The sequence below is a fragment of the Helianthus annuus genome, chromosome 17 (genome assembly GCF_002127325.2).
Source record: "Helianthus annuus cultivar XRQ/B chromosome 17, HanXRQr2.0-SUNRISE, whole genome shotgun sequence".
NCBI classification, from domain to species: domain Eukaryota; kingdom Viridiplantae; phylum Streptophyta; class Magnoliopsida; order Asterales; family Asteraceae; genus Helianthus; species Helianthus annuus.
In genome coordinates this window covers 159,346,841-159,368,407 of record NC_035449.2, presented here as the reverse complement: position 1 = coordinate 159,368,407, position 21,567 = coordinate 159,346,841, and the positions used below count along the sequence as shown (strand labels likewise).

General features: G+C 43.2%; 1 protein-coding gene across 1 annotated transcript; it reads left to right on the top strand.

Annotated features, from left to right (window-relative positions):
• The first annotated feature begins 15,778 nt into the window (after positions 1–15,778).
• LOC110936097 lies at positions 15,779–20,411 on the top strand. The gene is made up of 6 exons (XM_022178435.2): positions 15,779–16,219; positions 17,159–17,264; positions 17,400–17,480; positions 17,546–18,184; positions 18,609–19,006; positions 20,102–20,411. The coding sequence occupies exons 1-6, from the start codon at positions 16,019–16,021 to the stop codon at positions 20,306–20,308; spliced, it is 1,632 nt and encodes a 543-aa protein (XP_022034127.1). The 5' UTR covers positions 15,779–16,018; the 3' UTR covers positions 20,309–20,411.
• Positions 20,412–21,567: the final 1,156 nt, after the last annotated feature.

The following is a 21,567-nucleotide window of genomic DNA, read 5'->3' as shown; positions in this document are numbered from 1 at the left end:
AAATCCCCCACCCCTTAGTCCGAATTTGTGGTGGGGAGTCCCTCTAGTCCGACTTTTTCACATGTAGTCAGGGTTTCTAAGTCCTTGTCTCATGTCCGACCTTTTTATGATGCAAAGGAGTCCAAAGTTTGTTAAGTGGATTGTGTTGTCCAAGTTTTGTTGACTTTATATGCTGAATAAGTAAATAAGTGTTCTGTTATGACAAACACCAGTAATTAAGCTTCCTGTATGCTTCTGTATATGGTTTCATGCAACTGTTCATGTTTGCTTATAACTTAATGATTCGATATATGATTTCATGCTTTTGATTGCAACTGCATGATCCTGTACACAATAAACACACACAACACAATCGCTTGGATATCAAAGATGTGTAAACCCTAATTTGATGCAAACACTTACATCGTATCATGTGTAATATAACCTAGGTCGTGTGTAACGGATTTAGACACTTAACAAACCCTAGAAGCAATAACATACCGAGCAAACCAAGGTGAGTTCACACTCTTACTAAGGCATGGGATTCCCAAGGGCTTGGGAATGGGATTGAAGGAATGAGATTGACTAGATTCGTACATACACTGTTACTAGACTACCATACCATTGTCCTCGGTTGTGCAGGACACATACGTAAAACCTACGTATACTTATGCTACTCGCTATCCTCGGTTGTGAAGGATACTCACGTAAAACCTACGTGAAATTATACTCACTACTGCCTCTGTTGTGTCAGGCACTTACGTAAAACCTACGTAAACCCCGCGTACCCCTATCCTCGGTTGTGAAGGATTACTTACGTAAAACCTACGTAAACTTGTACGTGTTACTGTTCTCGGGATATATAGAACACTTATGGTTACGAATAGTCTAGTGGATATACAACATGGGAAGCCCCCACCAATAGAACGTACTATCGGCCCAGTAGAGCCACATGTTACCAACGTACTTACTATTACGCATTTACTTTTTGTGAACTCGCTCAACTAGTTGTTGATCCTCTGTTACATGCCTTGCAGGTCGTTAGGTACATGGAGCTTGCACATGGAGGAGCTGGTCGTTGTGGGCTTGGATCGTGATTATCTTATTAAACACTTATGACATTTCGTACTTAATTATGTTGGGTTTTGATTATACGCTTCCGCTAAACAATGATAACTTACTTATGTTTTGGAACACCTTTCATATGGATTTGGTTTGGTTTAATGGCAATTACTTTTACTATATGTATTGTTCTATATGATTGGTGGCTTGATCCTGGTCAGTCACGCTCCAAGCGGTGATACTCCGCAGGTGGAATTTGGGGGTGTGACAGATTGGTATCAGAGCCATTGGTTATAGAGAACTTGGTTTTAATATGGGGAAACGTTTTTATTAAAACCAGACTATAACCAGAACAGTGCTCTCAACGATCCACAACGACGCTTCGCTCCACGTGCAAGACTCAACATTCTAGGTAATAAGGTTTATGTTTATTGCCTACATGCTAGAATTGCATAGAACTTTGCTCGTAGTATGCTTACATTATTTGCTCACTACTTGTTATTGCTTGAGAACACCTATGTGCTTACACTCTTCTGTCATCGCACTATTCGCGAACCTTTCTCACTTATGTTGCCTTTGATGTGAAGATCAATGGCCGAACGAATTAACATGACACAAGCCCAGTTGACGGCTTTCGTTAATGAACAAGTTGCTGCGGCACTTGCAGCTGCTCAAGCAGGTCAACACGCTCAGCAGCCCGTCTGCACTTTCAAGAACTTCATGGATTGTCGTCCTAGCACATTTAGTGGCACTGAAGGAGCGGTTGGACTCCTCCACTGGTTTGAAAAGCTCGAGTCTGTGTTCGAGATGTGTGAATGCCCTGAGGCTCGCAGGGTGAAATACGCCACTGGCACACTTGAAGGGATTGCGCTCACTTGGTGGAACGCACAGGTGCAGATCTTAGGGTTGGCAGCTGCTAACGCCACCCCACGGAATGATTTCAAGGAACTGATAAAAAGGGAATACTGCACTCGGGAAGACATCCACAAGCTGGAGGATGAGTTTTATCATTTGAAAATGACTGGGTCAGAAATCGAAGCTTATACTAAACGGTCAAACGAGCTGGCCGTGCTGTGTCCAACTATGGTGGACCCTCCATACAAGCGCATCGAGTTGTACCTCAAGGGATTAGCACCAGAGATTCAGAGCCATGTGACATCGGCTAATCTTGACAACATTCAGGCTATTCAACGCCTCGCTCATCGCATCACAGATCAGGCAGTGGATCAGAATAGACTGCCTAAACGTATCAGCGCTACTGCTACCGCTACTGCTTCTACTACACTTGCTACTCCCAGTGACAATAAGAGAAAATGGGATGGGGATTCTAGCAAGGGATCAGCTTCAGTGCAGTCACAAGTTCAGCAGCGAAAGACAGACAGTTATCAGAGTCCCGGTCAGCACTCTTCAGGTAGCCACAGCAGGGTGGATATCGAGGGAACCTTCCAAAGTGTAACACCTACAACAGACACTACAGTGGCCAGTGTAACAAGGGTCGCTGTCAAAGATGCCTCAAGATGGGTCATGAGGCCAAAGATTGTAGAAGCCCTCGACCTGCGAATCAGAATCAGCATCAGCAGCAGCCACCAGCACAGCAGAATCAACAACAGGGCAACAAAGGGTTCATTGTCATTCGGCGCAGAGGGTCACTTCAAAAGGCACTGCCCTCAGCTAAACAGGAACCAGAACAACAACAACAATAACAACAATCAGGGAAATGGCAACAACAACAACAACAACGTGGGGACAACGGCAATGAAGCAAGGGGTCGTGCGTTTGTGTTGGGGCAGGGTGATGCCAGAAATGATCCCAACGTAGTTATGGGTAAGTTTCTTCTCGACGATTTATGTTACTGTTTTGTTTGATTCGGGTGCGATACAAGTTATATGTATTTGAAAATGAGTAAATTGTTTAAAACGTACACCAACACCCCTAAACACCAAACATGTCGTAGAACTAGCAAATGGTAAAAGCGTAGAAGCCACGCATGTAGTCAAGGGTTGTAACATCGTTCTAGCGGGTCAGACTTTCTCCATCGACCTTATTCCTATAGTTCTGGGTAGTTTCGACATCGTCATCGGCATGGATTGGTTATCTAGGCAGCAGGCAGAGATTCTATGTAAGGAGAAGATCATTCGTATTCCTCGTTCGGATAAGGAACCTCTCGAAGTTCAAGGCGACAAGAGTGGTGCAGTGGTTGGCATCATCTCTTTCCTGAAGGGTCAGAAATGTTTACGAAAGGGTCATACGGCTATCTTGGCGCTAGTTACTGATGCAGCTTCGAAAGAGAAAAGAATAGAGGATATTCCAGTTGTACGCGAATTTCCTCAGGTGTTTCCTGAAGATTTACCTGGTCTTCCGCCTCATCGCCAGGTCGAGTTTCAAATCGAGCTAGCTCCAGGAGCAGCACCTATAGCTCGTGCGCCGTATCGTTTAGCTCCAACGGAATTGGAAGAACTGTCAAAGCAACTACAAGAGCTCTTGGATAAGGGCTTCATTCGTCCAAGCACTTCACCTTGGGAGCTCCAGTACTATTTGTGAAAAAGAAGGATGGCACCTTCAGGATGTGCATCGACTACCGTGAACTGAACAAGGTCACAGTGAAAAACCGTTATCCTCTTCCACGCATTGACGATTTATTCGACCAGTTGCAAGGGTCGAGTTACTACTCCAAGATTGATCTAAGGTCTGGTTATCATCAGCTGAGAGTCCGGGATGAGGACGTCTCCAAGACAGCATTCAGAAACTCGCTACGGCCATTACGAGTTTCTTGTCATGCCATTCGGCTTACAAACGCGCCTGCAGTCTTCATGGATCTTATGAACAGGGTGTGCAAACCTTATCTTGACAAGTTCGTCATTGTCTTCATCGACGACATTCTGATCTACTCCAAGAGTCAGGAGGAACACGAGCAGCACTTACGTCTTATCTTGGAACTTCTTCGAAAGGAGCAACTGTACGCCAAATTTTCTAAATGCGACTTCTGGCTTCGTGAAGTCCACTTCTTAGGCCATGTGGTGAACAGGGATGGGATTCATGTCGATCCATCCAAGGTAGATTCGATCAGGAACTGGCCTGCACCGCGTACACCAACAGAAATACGCCAATTCTTGGGTTTGGCGGGGTATTACAGACGATTCATCAAAGACTTTTCGAAGATCGCACACCGCTTACTATGCTGACACAGAAAGGTGTCACCTACCGTTGGGGAGATTCCCAGGAAACCGCTTTTCAGTACTTAAAGGATAGGCTTTGCAGCGCACCTATTCTCTCATTGCCAGAAGGCACGGATGATTTTGTGGTCTATTGTGACGCATCGATACAGGGGCTTGGTTGTGTATTGATGCAGCGTGATAAAGTTATTGCCTACGCTTCGCGGCAACTCAAGGTTCATGAACGGAACTACACGACACACGATTTAGAGCTGGGAGCTGTTGTTTTCGCGCTTAAGATATGGCGCCACTACCTGTACGGTACCAAGTGCACTATTTACACCGATCACAGGAGTCTCGAGCATATCTTCAAGCAGAAGGAATTGAACATGCGTCAACGACGATGGGTCGAACTGCTTAATGATTACGAATGCGCCATCAAGTACCATCCAGGAAAAGCCAATGTTGTGGCTGACGCTCTCAGTCGAAAGGATACTTATACCTAGGCGTGTGCGAGCTTTGCAGCTCACTATTCAGTCTGATCTCCCTGCACAAATACGAGATGCTCAGGTAGAAGCATTGAAACCAGAAAACGTCAAAGCTGAAGCCTTACGCGGCTCAAGGCAACGAATGGAACAAAAGGAAGACGGCGCATACTATGTAACGGGGCGTATTTGGTTCCCACTTTATGGCGGTTTACGAGAGCTTGTGATGGATGAAGCTCATAAGTCTCGCTACTCGATACATCCAGGTTCGGATAAAATGTATCACGACATCAGAACTACATACTGGTGGCCTAGCATGAAAGCCCACATCGCTACTTACGTCGGCAAGTGTTTGACATGTGCGAAGGTCAAAGTGGAGTATCAGAAACCAGCGGGCCTACTGCAACAACCCAGGATACCACAGTGGAAATGGGAAGAAATTTCCATGGACTTTGTTACTGGCCTGCCTAGATCCCAGCGTGGGAATGATACCATCTGGGTGATCGTAGATCGACTCAAAGTCTGCTCATTTCCTGGCTATTAAGGAAACAGATAAGTTCTCTACCTTAGCCAGACGTCTTACTTGAAAGAAGTTGTTTCGAGGCACGGAGTGCCAACCTCTATCATTTCGGATCGGGATGCACGATTCACGTCAGAGCTATGGCAAGCGATGCACAAATCTTTCGGCTCACGTTAGACATGAGCACAGCATATCATCCTCAGACGGATGGGCAGTCTGAGCGAACGATCCAAACTCTTGAAGACATGCTTCGGGCATGTGTTATCGATTTCGGCAACGGCTGGGAAAACATCTCCCCGTTAGTGGAGTTTTCGTATAATAACAGTTATCACACTAGCATACAACTCCATTCGAGGCATTGTACGGACGTAAATGCCGGTCACCTCTCTGTTGGGCAGAGGTGGGGGATAGTCAGATCACGGGTCCAGAGATTGTAGTGGACGACAGAAAAGATTGCACAAATACGACAACGCATGGCGGCAAAGCGACCGTCAGAAAGCATACGCGGATAAGCGTAGGAAACCGTTGGAATTTCAGGTCGGGGACCGGGTTTTACTAAAGGTCTCACCCTGGAAGGGTGTGGTTCGATTTGGTAAACGAGGCAAGCTCAATCCACGGTATGTTGGACCGTTCGAAATCATTGAGAAATAGGCAAAGTGGCCTACAAGCTAAACCTACCAGTTGAACTCGGTGCAGTTCACAATGTATTTCACGTGTCGAATCTGAAGAAGTGCCTGTCATATGATGTCTCCTTTAAGACTCACTATCGATGCGGTTGCAGTTCGTCGAGGAGCCAGTTGAAATCACGGACCGGGATGTTAAGGTCCTCAAAAAAAGAGAATCCCTCTTGTTCGAGTTCGTTGGAACTCTCAACGTGGCCCAGAGTACACCTGGGAACGCGAAGACCAAATGAAAGAAAAGTACCCAGTTATTCGGAACCAATGCATCCACTACTGAGGCTGAAGCTACTACTACAGAATTTCGGGACGAAATTCCAAATCAACGGGGGGATGATGTGACACCCCAGGAAAACCAGTAAACGATACAACTTACCTAGCTTCATCAGTAACCGCATGCTAAATTTCGGGACGAAATTTCTTTTAAGTTGGGGATAATGTGACAACTCGAATTTCCAAGATTCTATTTCGCATTTATTGCACGTTCTTGTCTTGTTTAGTTGATTAATTGCACAATTAGTTGTTATGGAATTGTATACGTTTTGGTTACAATGAAGTGTATTGTGTGATTGTGCATGGTTATGTGTTAATTGTGATAAACTTGTCAAATATGTAAACTTGATGCTGTACATGAAATTGTTATGAGATGGTGTACATGTGTAAAATATGATACTTAGGGAGGTAGAGGGTAATTAGTGAAATCCTAGAGATACTTAACCCTAATCCCTTTTTCACTAATCATTCTCACAAAAATCGAAAACACGTACTTCACATTCTCTGGCAATCATCACCAAATCATTGGCAAGACATTCATCACTTTTGATCCATTTCTCTAGAATCATTCAAGGTAATTGTTTATTGATTATGTGTTCATGAAAACCCTAATTGATTGCTTGATTATCATCAAATCTTGATTCTTGATCATGTGTTCACAAAAACCCTAGTTCCTCATATTATGTTCTGTGATTTTGATTTGATTCTGGATAATTGTGATTATGATGATGATTAGTTCATACTTGATAGATTATTCTTGTGACGATTGTTGTTGTTAAGCTTTTGATGATTTGTTATGTCTCTGCCGTCAATACGTGTGAAATTAGGGTTTCAGAATATGAATGTAACTGATGATCAATGGAAACGTAACTGTTACGATGATACTGGACGTGTGATTGAATGGTTGTCTGAGTATGTTAGTCAGAGTTTTAGCGAATATAATTGTCTGAGTTTTAAAAGAGCATGCTTAATCTGAGTTTTGAATAACTTATATATGTCCGGGTTCTTTTATTTTGCTTGCTATCCGAGTTTTATTATAATGCAAGGGGTCCGAGTTTGTGACCCATCACCCTTGTCCGACCTTTAATGACCTTAGAAGGTCCGAGTTCTTAATGAGGAGCATGGTCCGAACTTTAATCCCCACCCCCATGGTCCGACTTTTAAAGGTACTTGATGTCCGACTTTTGATATGTTCTTGAGGGTCCGAATATTAAGAACATTGAGCAAGGGTCTGAGTTTATGGAGTAACCATGATCCGAGTTTGGGGATGAAGCTCTAGTCCGACTTTTAGTTGTTTATGCATGTCCGACCTTGTGAAGCTTTAAAACCGAGTTTTGTCATGGATGGCTGGTCCGACTTTTTGGATAGCAAACAGTTTTGATGGGGTTCCTGTCCGAGTTTTTAGCAAGGAAATCCCCCACCCTTAGTCCGAATTTGTGGTGGGGAGTCCCTCTAGTCCGACTTTTTCACATGTAGTCAGGGTTTCTAAGTCCTTGTCTCCTGTCCGACCTTTTTATGATGCAAAGGAGTCCAAAGTTTGTTAAGTGGATTGTGTTGTCCAAGTTTTGTTGACTTTATATGCTGAATAAGTAAATAAATGTTCTGTTATGACAAACACCAGTAATTAAGCTTCCTGTATGCTTCTGTATATGGTTTCATGCAACTGTTCATGTTTGCTTATAACTTAATGATTCGATATATGATTTCATGCTTTTGATTGCAACTGCATGATCCTGTACACAATAAACACACACAACACAATCGCTTGGATATCAAAGATGTGTAAACCCTAATTTGATGCAAACACTTACATCGTATCATGTGTAATATAACCTAGGTCGTGTGTAACGGATTTAGACACTTAACAAACCCTAGAAGCAATAACATACCGAGCAAACCAAGGTGAGTTCACACTCTTACTAAGGCATGGGATTCCCAAGGGCTTGGGAATGGGATTGAAGGAATGAGATTGACTAGATTCGTACATACACTGTTACTAGACTACCATACCATCGTCCTCGGTTGTGAAGGACACATACGTAAAACCTACGTATACTTATGCTACTCGCTATCCTCGGTTGTGAAGGATACTCACGTAAAACCTACGTGAAATTATACTCACCACTGCCTCGGTTGTGTCAGGCACTTACGTAAAACCTACGTAAACCCCGCGTACCCCTATCCTCGGTTGTGAAGGATTACTTACGTAAAACCTACGTAAACTTGTACGTGTTACTGTTCTCGGATATGTAGAACACTTATGGTTACGAATAGTCTAGTGGATATACAACATGGGAAGCCCCCACCAATAGAACGTACTATTGGCCCAGTAGAGCCACATGTTACCAACGTACTTACTATTACGCATTTACTTTTTGTGAACTCGCTCAACTAGTTGTTGATCCTCTGTTACATGCTTTGCAGGTCGTTAGGTACATGGAGCTTGCACATGGAGGAGCTGGTCGTTGTGGGCTTGGATCGTGATTATCTTATTAAACACTTATGACATTTCGTACTTAATTATGTTGGGTTTTGATTATACGCTTCCGCTAAACAATGATAACTTACTTATGTTTTGGAACACCTTTCATATGGATTTGGTTTGGTTTAATGGCAATTACTTTTACTGTATGTATTGTATATGATTGGTGGCTTGATCCTGGTCAGTCACGCTCCCAAGCGGTGATACTCCGCAGGTGGAATTTGGGGGTGTGACAATCCCCTTTGCGGCATAGTCGCCGCGTATCTGTCCTGCAACCAACAATGAGTCGACGTGTGCTTCCAGATGTTGCACGCCGAGTTTGACTGCTAAACGTAGTCCTGCCAGTAGGGCCTCATATTCTGCCTCGTTATTTGTGCTTTTGAAATCGAGGCGGATTGCATATGTAAGTTCTTGGCCATCAGGGCTGACGAGTCGCAGACCTGCGCCCGCACCTTCTTCGTTGGAGGCACCATCTGTAAATAGTGTCCATGTTTCTGAGGAAGATGGTGTTGGTGTAGGGTTTTGTGCTTCTTCGCATTCTTGGATGCGATTCACCGGTACTTCGGCGGCGAAATCAGCTAAGAATTGGCCTTTAATCGCGGGGCGCGGTTTATAGTTCAGCGTGTGCGCGCCCAGCTCTATTGCCCATTTTGCTAATCTCCAGAGATGTCGGGTTTGGATAGGATCGGGCCGATCCTATAATTGGTTAGCACCGTGATGACATGGTTCGCGAAGTAGCGTCGCAACCGTCTTGATGCGTGCACTAGTGCTAATACCAACTTTTCCATTATTGAGTACCTTGTTTCTGGGTCGTTGAGCATCTTGCTGATGTAATAGATGGGTGTTTGAACCCCCTCCCGCTCCACTATCAATACCGCACCTACCGCGTTGTCCGCGGCAGATAGGTATAATATGAGTGGCTCATCCTTGCGTGGTGCGGTCAGAGTTGGGAGTTGTATCAAACACTCCTTCATTTCCCGGAAAGCATTTTCCGCCTCTGCGGTCCACTGGAATTGTTCTTTCTTTAAACAGTTCCGCAGGGTCTTGATGAAGGGATAGGACTTAGCTGCATGGTTGGCTAAGAATCTATTTAGTGCGGCTAGCCTGCCGGCCAGCCGTTGCATGTCTTTCATCGTTGAAGGCGATGGCATGCGCTCGATCACCTGAACTTTCTCCGGGTTTACCTTGAATCCATCTTTAGTCACGATGAACCCAAGGAATTTGCCTTCTTCCATTCCAAACGAGCATTTCCCTGGATTGAGCTTTATGTTAACGCTTCGCAGAGTCTGGAATGTTCTTTCGATGTCTGTGAGCATCTATCCTCCATGCTCATGACGACTAGGTCGTCCATGTAGATTTCAACAACTTTTGCTTATTTGCCCGCGGAAAGTGTCGTTCATCAGTTTTTGATAGGTTGCCCCGCGTTGGCAACCCAAACGGCATTTTTGTATAACAGTAATTCCCGGTAGGAGTGCGGAATGCCGTTTTGTCTTCATCCTCGATTGCCATTTGTACCTGATGGTAACCTTGTGAATAGGAAACACTTCCATCTGAATGGTGCGAGATTGTCGACCTTTTCGTCGATTTCTGGAAGTGCGTAACAATCCTTGAGACAGGCTTTGTTGAGATCTTTGTAATCGACGCACATGCGCCAGCCCCCGGATGGTTTTTCTACCATGACTGGGTTGGATAACCAGGTCTGGTATTTAGCAGGATGCTTGCGGAGAGCAGTTCTTCCACCTGCTCTTGCATCGCCTGGTTTTTAGCGAATCCAATGTGGCGTTGGCCTTGGATCACCGGTTTGATACCTGGCAAGGTATTCAAGTGATGTTGCGCAATATCACGTGGGACCCCTGTCATGTCTGCGGGTGTCCACGGAAAATGTCTTGGTTCCTGAAGAGAAGTTGCTTCAGGTGCGCTTTGGTGGTTGGGGACAAGGCGTGACCCAATGTAATCTTTTGTTCTGGGTATCTCGCGTTGAGAACCCATTTTTCTGGTTGGTTGTTGGGAGTTTGCCTTGCGACCTTGGTCGGAACGTATTTCGTCCGACATCATGACGTCCCTTCATGCGTAGATTATCGCGACCCCTGATTCGGTTGGGAAACCGACAGCAGAATGGGGGACGGACGTAATCATATTGAAATCGCCTTGGGATTCCCTCACAAGGAGTACGTCATATCTGGAGGTGTGAGGTAAAACCATAAAGTTTATCTCTTCTGTTCTGTGTGCCTTCCGCTGGTAAGACGCACAGGAAAAGTAATCTGGCCCAGGGGAAAGACAGTTTCCCCTGCGAACCCGGCCAACGGGTAATCTACTGCTTGCAACCGATCTTTGTCCTCCTGGTCGAACTGGTTGAAGCATTGTTCGTAGATTATATCAGAAGTACTGCCGGGTCGATGAATAGACGCTCGGTGCAGTAATGCGCCAGTTGGCCTGTAATAACGACGGCACGCCTGTCGCGCGGTCCGCCTCGGACTTTTGGAAAGACGACTTGCTCGTCTTTCCAGTCATTGTCCGGCCTTCTCGCCGCTTTGTGCGGCCTTCCTTTACCTCGTTGATCATGTGGGTGGAGGCCACGTACATGGTCTTTCCCGGAGGAGGTGCCATCGCCATGAGGGGTGATGCGCTTGGTGGGTTTCTGCCCACCCGGCAAAAGATGTTGTAGTTTCCCTCTTTTAAGGCTCGCTCAATCTCCAGCCGGAGACTGATGCAGTTGTTTGTAGTGTGGCCCGAGTCCTTGTGATACTCACAATAGAGTGTGAGATCCTGATTTTTCTTAGACTTCATCGGTTGGGCCGGTCGCAAGAGTGTGCGTCCGTAAGAAGGACTTCGCTTGGCGACACAGTGATCTCGGTCCAGTTGCGGTCCCGAGAATCTTTCTTTGGTGCCCGGTTGTCCGTTGGGGGTTGTAGTTCCTTGGGTCAAACGGGTTGGTTCGTGGGAAGTATGGTTTGGAAATATCGCGATTTCCAACGTCCCGGTTGCGTTTATTGTTATGCTTGGACCCTTGGTGGGAGGTGTCGGCTTGGGCTGTGCCTTTGCCACATGCGGTTCGAGAGACCGCTGCGTCTGGGCGTATGTCTTGACCGCGGCCATGACATCTTCCCATTTTTTTAGGCAAGCCCTCCTTGCCGGAGATGGTCATGACCATCTGCCTGTCCCTAACAGCCTTGATGAAATGGTTCCGTGCCATTTGGTCTTGCACGTCACCTATCTCTAGGCACTCTTTATTGTACCGGACGATGAATGCTTCTAGAGATTCGTCGTCCCTTCGCCAGATATTCATGACGTCCAATGAGTCACGTACGTGACGTCGTTGCTGGCTGAAATGAGCGAGGAACTTTGCATGCAAATCCTCGAATGAGGCCAGTGATCCTACTGGCAAAGAATCGAACCATGCCCTGGCCAGGCCCGTGAGGGTCTGGGGGAAAAAATTGCACCAGGTGGGTTCGTCCCACAGGCCGTTGCACCTGCGCCCATGAAAACGTTCATGTGGTCGTCCGGGTCGGACGAACGTTGTATTTCCAAACGTTGAAAGGGAATTTTGTTGTGGTAACATGGGCGTGGCAATTCGCTGGGCGAATTTGGAGTTTTCGGCCGCAGCCTTCGGCCTGTATGGCTGGTTCTCAGGGCGTTTTGAGGCCCTGAGGTATGTGTTGCGGGGATGAGTGGGAGGGACATAGTTGCGTCCTCCCGGTCTGCTGTTGGTGTCATGCGAATCCCGATATATGTATGATCGTCCGGGTCGTACGACAAAACCCTTCGGTATACGGTTGCGGGCCCAACCGGCTCTGAATTCCAGAGCCATGTCGGGATGCGGACCGTCGCCTGTCCTCAACGTAAGGACCTAGGCGGGTATGCACTGGTCCCCTGGTGTGGGACCCATACGAGGAATCGTCCTCGTTGATTGTGTGGATCGAACAGTAAGATGATCCGAGGTCTTCACGTCTGCTTCTTGAAGCTGGACGTGAATGTACCCTACCTTCGTATTGTAAATACGATCGGCAGGGGTGTGCGGTGCTGGGGTAGGCCCGGCTTGTATTTGCGCTTCCGCACAAGCGCGGTTGTTTGTTGCAGTCAGGAAGGCTGCCTGCTGGTCATACCAGGTATGAAGGTCCGTGCCTGGTGGATCACAGCTGCGTACTGTGATAAGTCATGTCCGAACGTAAGGGATGGGCCCTTTGCGTCGACGTGCCGATGTGTCCGGGTTGCGAGGTTGACGGATTGACCCCTATCGGACCTAGGTTTGTGGGATTTTGGTTATCCCCAGTGTTGTTTTGGTGATCAGTCATGATCTTGAGAGAGGGAAAGGATGGTTGAAAAGTGCCAAGAGTAGCGGTGGGCGCCAATGATGAAACAATGGTTAACCGGGCAGGTTAACTCACTGATCTCGTCAAGAAGGGTTAATCCCTTCCTCCCGAGGATCGTTGACTGGATCACCGGTGGGTTGATCTCCTGCACAAGGAAACAAACCGTGACTCGTAAAAGGAGGATGGGGTGGGGGTGCTCCTTGTTACCACTCTCCGGCGTGAGAATCAGTAATCTGCTTGGGAAGCAAAGTATGATAGTCATAGTAGTGAGAGAGTTGTGAAGAGATACCTCAAACCTGGTTTGGGGTTGGTATTTATAGCCGAGGAGTGAAGGAGGAGGATGAGGGACAGACTGACGACGACTGCACCTTTGCAGGTGTGTCAGGCTTTCGGGTGTGGAGGTTACGCCACGTCAGTCTGTTACTACGTAGCCCTGACAGATGACTGTCATTGGCGCTACTTGCACTGGTGTGTTAGTCCCACTTGTTGGGCGTATAGGATGCGGTGCGAGCCGCATCGCTGCTGCGGTAACATCTGATGTTATCGCGTCTCTTGCTTGTGATCAAGAAATACGCGAGATGCGGTGCTAGCCGCATTGTCGCCTGTGGTGACTGTTGCTGTTATCCAGCTTCCTTGTATTGATAGAAGTGTTCACTGGACGCGGTGCTAGGCGCATCGCTGTGATACTTCCGTTTTCATACACAGATGTGATGTTATGCCGCATCACTCTACGTTCTAATATTCCAGGTAAGTCTTCCATCACTGGACAGATTGGATTCACCACTGTGTCGATGCGTTTCTGCATGGACATAAGTAGGTTGTTAGCTAATGGGGGTTGATAAGGGTAATGGTCATAAGCGGTCGATGCTCGCAGGCGAGATTGGACCTTGCCCGGACTTCATCTGGGACCATACCCTTCAGGTGTTGTGTTCCAGTTTTGTTTAGCAATTCTCCTGTAATGATTGAAGTTATCTGATCTGATCATCTTTCTTGTCACATTATCTAATTAATTATTAGTCAAGTGTTACATATTTTGACTTTAAGTTGAGTCAGATCTGACCTAATAGGCTAATAGTTGTTTAGGTCGTATTTGTTGACCAGAATACCACAAAATTGAATTCTCTCGACCCTAGTTCTAGTTTACTCTTATTTGATTTACTAACTCTAATAGACACAAGCATTAACTAAAAAACATCTCAGTGCATTCTACAATAATTTATAGAACAAGAACGTAAAGTTTTAACTAACAATTTTTCTAATCTAATATAATAATTTCAAACAGCAAGTAAGTTTACAATGGATAATTAGATACGCGAAGTAAATGTCGTGAGCTTATCCGCATGAGTGAGAAAGCTTTTATGACATTGTGCAGTATCTTAAAGCGTGATGGTGGACTTCGAGCTACTCAACGCATGTCTGTTGAAGAGCATGTTGCAACATTTTTGCATATTGTAGGCAATGATTTGTAGGCAATGATTCCCTTTCAGCTACTGTTGTTCCCGGGCTTATCTTAGCAACTAGTTCTTGGCTTTGTTATATATATGACCAAACGACTATTAAGCTAGGTATGGCACCTCTCACTTATCAATTTGTTTTTCATTATATTATACATCAAATGGGTCAGTTTTGTTATCTTTCATGTGTAAGTGTGTAACGGGTCAAATGGGTTAAGCTAAAAATTGCGGAACTAGTGTTTTAGAGGAAATGTGATGCGTGTTGAAACGGTTCGATTCAAAAAGGTACTGGTCGAAACGGTTCGCGTCGAAACAGTACAGGTCGAAAGAGTACGTGTCGAAACGGTCGCGTTCGAAACGGTACGCCTCGAAACAATTCGCGTCGTAAGAGCCTGATTCAGTAATTTATCAACACGATAATATTTAGCTGCTAGATCTTTTAATGCTAACAGATATATTCTTCTAGTGCTATATGGTTATTGCAAGATAGCATCTACTGTTGTAATACATTTTAGTTACTTGTTCTTTTTGAAACTTTAAAATTAATCTCATTGACATGCTGGGAACCTTGGTTATTTGTTTGTGGTGATATCTGCATGAAAGAAGCTAATAATTAAAAGCTTTCAAGAAGATCAAGAGATGAAAAGTATTCAAATGCTAATGATTACAATGATACAATGTAATTGACTACGCATGTTTAGTCCAGTAGCACAAACAGGTATTGAGTAATTATTTCAATTCGTGATTTGATTCTTTAGTTGTTTACGCTGAGACATATAGATGGATTTGAAGAAGAACGAAATGTTTTAAAGAAAACTCAGTTATGGTATCATCAGTTGTCATGGTTATTTTATTTTTATTTTACTTAAAAGGGTATAATAGTAAAATTGTCACTTTCTTTCCTTTTTCTCTGCACTCGGGAACACACAAAATGTTTATTTTCTTTTCCTTTCTTTTCATTTCCTTCAAACTCTGGAACGTGAAATAAATTTGTATATTTTTCTTTCTCTTATTTTCTTTTCTCTCTTAAACTTTCTTTCTTTTCATTTCTTTCTTTTAGTAAACTCGGGAACACATGGTCCACACTTAGGTCGAAGGGTGTGGGGGCGCCACCCAGGCCAACGCAGCCTCTATAGCGCCCCGGGGCGCTATACAACCACACTGAGGAATTCAAGGGGGGCGCCATTGATGGGGCTCCATCATGGTAACGAGGGAGAAGGGCTTTATCAGGTGGGGCACCCTAGATTTAAACCAATAAAATCTTTTTTTTTAAATTTTATTTAATATGAGGCTTCATTCACACCATACAAATTAAAGGGGGACGTGATAAAAGCCCCATTACTGATTTAACACGATTTCTCTCAAGTAGTTTGTAAAAGTGAGGTCAACACAACTGTCAAAGTGTAGCAACTTCCATTTTAAACAAAACAGTGAAATCACCATTATCCTTCTTGTCTCTTTCCTCCTCCCTCCACCGATCTTCGTGTCACCATTTCTCTTCCACTAACGCCATCTTTCCAATTTCCCAATGTTAGATTCTCTTCTCTTCTCTTCTCTTCACTCACTATTTCATCCGACAATTCACAATCCTAACACTTAATCACTCAACGTCTCACAACTAACAATGCCGGAGTTTGCATTTCACGATCACCCTAACCGCCGTTTACGATCAACCTACGGCGGACCAACCGCCAGTGATGCTAGTCCTGACTCTTCAATATTCACTCTGTTTTCTTCTTCGGCTTCCGGTTCTGCTAGCATTGAACGTTGTTCGTCAGCTTCAGATGTTCTCGATCACGACTCTCGACTCTCCGATATGTTACCGGTAAGTTTTTTGTTCGAATTGGATTCATTTGATGTTTTGATTGATGTTTAGTGGAGAGTTTTGGTAATGTATGAATCTGAGTTAGTTTTAGCGAACCTAGGGTTTATCATTATCTGATTATGAGTTCGTCATTTGTGGATCGTTTGTTGTTAAATACATTTGTGATTCTCATTATTTCAGAATTGATTTGATATGATATTTTGATTGATGTTCAGTGAACTATACTTTATGAATTTGATCATCAGCAAAATCCTAGGGTTTATTTGATTCTGAATTCGTCGTACTAGCGAACCTAGGGTTTATCCTATTCCGAGTTCGTCATTTGTGGATCGTTTGTTGTTAAATGCATTTGTGATTCTCATTAATTCAGAATTGATTTGATTTGATTTGATATGATATTTTGATTGATGTTCAGTGAATTATACCTTATGAATTTGATTGAGTATCAGCAAAAACCTACGGTTTATTTGATTCCGAATTCGTCCTCTCGAACCGTATGTTGTTAAATACATTTCTGATTGATTTGATTGACGTTCAGTGAAGAATTTTGGTACATTATGAAATTGTTTTAGTAACAGCAAACCTAGTGTTAATTTGAGTTCGAATACGTCCTGTGCGGATCATTTGTTATTAAAACACATTTCTAATGCTGATGAGTTTGGAATGGACTTAATTTGATTGATGTTCAGTGACAAATTTTTGTACCTTATGAATCAGATTTAGATTTGATTCCGAATTCGTCCTCTGTGGATCGTTTGTTGTTAAACGCATTTCTAATTCTGATGAATTTGGATTTGACTTGATTTGATTGATGTTCAGTGAAGAATATTGGTACCTTATGAAATTGTTTTAGTATAAACAAACCTAGGGTTGATTTTATTTCAAATTCACCCTCTGAAAACGTTCGTTGTTAAACGCATTTTTTTAATTTGGATGCAGCATTCTTCGTCCGAAAGAGGTTCAGATCCAGACCCGAAAAGGAAATCCACAGTACGTAACAATGGTGGTCCCTACTTGATAGGGAAGAAGGTGGACAAAGTGGAAGGTATAATGTGAGGTTCCTAATTCATACTGTTGTAATTAAAGTGAAATTGAAGGCTAAAACCTAAAAGAGTAAAAGTTGTTTGTTGTAAAGAAATTCAAAGTTTCTAGGTGAACTTTAGTTTCAAATTGAATGCAGCTATAAAGGAATACCTTGATGAAGAAACCGATGCAGAGAATCAAACAGTTTGTTCAGCAAGAAGCTCTTTCTCTTATAAAGGTACCAGTTGGATTTTGATCATTAGTTTTGACTTTGGCTGAATGTGAATCTTGTTGTTTGATTAGATTGTGAAAAGCGGAAGTTAAGATCTGAAATTCTGCTACGGAAATCTGATCGGAGAAGACCCGCAAGTTTGGATCTGAACGGTCAAACCATGAACGTCACTAGCTCTTCGCCGCGATTAGGATCAACCGTGAAAACCTCTCGAAGAAGAGGCGCGTTTCCAAGCCCGGGGACACCAAACTATCATCTTGCAACTGTTGGTGTTCAGAAAGGTTGGAGTTCAGAACGTGTGCCGTTGCATACAAGTACTAACCGGAGCACATCGATGCCGTATAATAATGGAAAGACGTTGCCTTCCAAATGGGAAGATGCGGAGAGGTGGATAGTTAGTCCAGTTGCCGCAGACAATGGTTTGAAGCCTTCGGTTCAACAGCAAAATCGACCAAAGTCAAAGAGTGGACCGCTTGGACCTCATGATGCTGCATGCTACTCTGCGTACTCTCCTGCAGTGGCTAATTTTGTCACTGAATCACCACATTTGACCGGAGTAAATGTGGATTATAATTCGTTGATTCAGTACCAAAGTGGGTTTGAAAATAATGGGAACTTTTCTTCGCTGATGGATCATTGTATTGCAAGGTCAGTAAGCATACATGGCTGCTCTGAGTTGCTGGGCCATTCACAGTTGCGGATTACTCAAGGTAAATCAGTCCATTAGTTTACAAAGAGTTAATTACGTTTTTTGTCCCTCTGGTTTGTTGAAAACAATCATTACAGTCCATTAGCTTAAAAATTGCCAAAACAGTACTAGTACTTTCACTTTTGTAACAATTACAGTCCACCTCCGTTAACCCCATCCAATTTTCCGTTAAGTTTTTGGTATTATAGTCTTTTCACCAAAAACTTAATGGTAAACCAGATGGGTTTAACGGAGGTGGACTGTAATTGTTACAAAAGTGAAAGTACCACTGTTTTAGCAATATTTAAACGTAATTAACAAACCACATGGAAAAAAACGTAATTAAACACTTATACAAACATTGTGATTCACATAACGGTTAGATACAATATTGTGGTGTATCATGTTATAACTCTGTGTTTTATCATTTTTTCATCACAATCCAGATGAAAAAATTGGTTGTTCAATAGACGCTGCAACCAATGTGTCTCGTGATGTATCAAGGAGAGATATGGCAACCCAAATGAGCCCCGAGAGTAGCCCCTGTTCGTCTCCAAGAAAAAGTACCTCTAGCTCTATCCTGGCCATATATACGCAGCATGTTTATTCTTCTAAATCAGATATCAGAGATGTACAGGTGGATGATCAAGTCACTTTGACTCCATACACTAAGAAAAGTAGTGGTCAAAGTTCAGGTAAGGGGTCAAACATTGTAGTTGACTGGAAAGACGAAGGTTCGGAGATGATAAAGAGCCTCTCGAAGGTTCAGAGGGAGGAAGCTAAAATTACTGCTTGGGAGAACCTGCAAAAGGCGAAAGCAGATGCGGCGATTAGGAAACTCGAGGTTCCTTCCATCTTTCCTGCATATACTATTTTGTTTTAGACTAAAGTACACGGATAGTCCCTGTGGTTTTGCATAATTTTGGATTTGGTCCCTTGTTTTCCAAAAGTACTCGGATGGTCCCTGTGGTTTGCACTTTGTAACACAATTAGTCCCCAACCATCAAATCTAAAGGTTTTAGGAGGTTCAAGTTAGAGAATAAATGTGTTACAAAGTGCAAACCATAGGGACCATCCATGTACTTTTGGCAAAATTCGGGGACTATATGCGTTACAAAGTGCAAACCACCGGGACCATCTGTGTACTTTTGGAAAGCTAGGGACCAAATCCAAAATTTTGGAAAAACCACAGGGACTGTCCGTGTACTTTATGTTTTATTTGGAAATAAATAGAATTAGGTGGATACGTTTTGCAGTTTAAGGCAGTTCTTTAAGATTTCTTGATTTTTGACAATTAGTTTTTGTCCATTTTCATAATAAATAGTTGACACGTTAAGTATAATTAAAAAACAAGTTTATTACAAAAATGATCTGGTTTTAAAACAAAATGATTTAAGAGGCTATGAGCATTAAAAGCACAATTCGGCCGACTTTCAACCCGTTTGACCCGTTTCTTTTTAGCCTTTTTTTTTGGTTTGACCCACTTATAATTAAATGTATCAAAATGACAGCCTTTAAAATTCGTGAGCATGCATAGGGTCATATTTTTTAAATGTCAAGGGAGTCGGTTCTTACTTGAGTTATTTTTTTTTTTGGTTTGACCCATTTGACCCGCTTCCTTTTAGCCAATTTTTTTGGTTGGACCCGTTTCCTTTTAGCAATTTTTTTGGTTGGACCTGTTTATAAGTCATTGTATCAAAATTGCCACCTTTAATCTTTAGCATGCATAAGGACCATATTGGTTTATAAATATCAAGGGAGTCTGTTCTTACTTGAATCATGTTTTTTTTGGTTCGACACTTTGACGCCTTTCCTTTTAGCCATTTTTTTATTTGACCTTTTTATAAGTAAATGCATCAAAATTGCCACATCTACGATTCCTTTGCATGCGTATAATATCAAAGGAATCGGTTCTTACTCTAGATTTTTTTTTGCTTAGATGAAATTGGAAAAAAAGAGATCGTCATCAATGGACAGGATTATTCATAAACTACAGTCAGCTCAGAAGAAGGCTCACGAAATGAGAGAGTTAGTATCATCTAACCAGCCTCACCAAGTTGCTAAATCTTCACACAAGACCGTGTCGCTCATCAAGACTTGCAATGTACGTTTCTTGACCGGCTGCTTTACGTGCCCTGCTTTTTGACAAACTATCTGTATTTGTTTTAATCTAATCAAGTTCTCTGTATTTGTTTTAATCTAATCAAGTTCTAGTTTCGAACATTAATAAATCATGCGTCTTGAATACACATCTCATTAGATGCATTCCAATATTCCACGTAGAATCTAATCTTTTCTTCATTACTAGTTGTTTTCATTATGGCTAATACATACAACTATACAAGCAGTTGCGGAGCTTGAACGAAAACTCATTGGGGGCCGGACTCTCAAAATCCAAATTAGTGGGGCCGGACAATTAAAATCCAATATTATATACTATAAAAAAAATCAGAAATTTTCGGTAAAATTAAAACTACGTGCGAAAAATCAGTGGGGGCAGGGCACTCCTAGCCCTAATAAAGCTTCGCCCCTGAATACAAGATCAAAACTAGAGATGGCCATTCCTAACCCTGGGCTATAGCTCAGTGGTTATGGCTTTATGGGGAAATGAGAGAAAGATTCCTGGCCGAATGGTCTCGAGTTCGATTTCTGATCCACCCAGGTTTTACCGGCTCTGCATTGTCATGCCCTCGGGCGGGTGCAGGGTCGGGTTTTCCCCGAAACTGGTGGCATGGTGGGCTAGGGGCTCCGTGCGTGCAGGTTGGGCCGTTGCGGGCTACCTTTCGGCCAATGGGTGCCGCGTACGGAGTACCCGACAATTCTTATGTTGGACTTTCAAAAAAAGAGATGGCCATTCCTTACCCTTACCATGAACACAACATGAAAATAATCAACATCAGGTTTGGGTTGTCATTTCCAACCCGGTTAATAAACATATAGTGTTTAGGTTAACTTATTTAATTAAAAAGGTCACCTCTTTAATTCTTTTAGAACCAGAGTAAACAAATATCTTTTTATAAGCTCAACCCGCCAACCCATTAACCTGTTTGACTCGTTTAGATAAATGGGTTAAACATATCGTGTTCAACTGTTCGAGTTCCATGATTTTAAATGTATTCGTGTTAAGGTTGATGTGTTTGACATAAATAAATATAGAGGTTGTGTTTGGGTTCATCAATTCAAGCCGTCAATCCATAACTAGTTTTAAACATATATTATTGAGTAAAATGCACGGATAGTCCCTGTGGTTTGGTAACATTTCACCTTTAGTCCCCACATTTTCAAAATTACATGTATACTCCCCGTGGTTTGCTCAATTATTACTCAGATAGTCCTTGAAGTGGATGGACGTTAGTTTTCTCAGTTAATGGATGTGAAATGACAAAATTACCATTACCATTATAA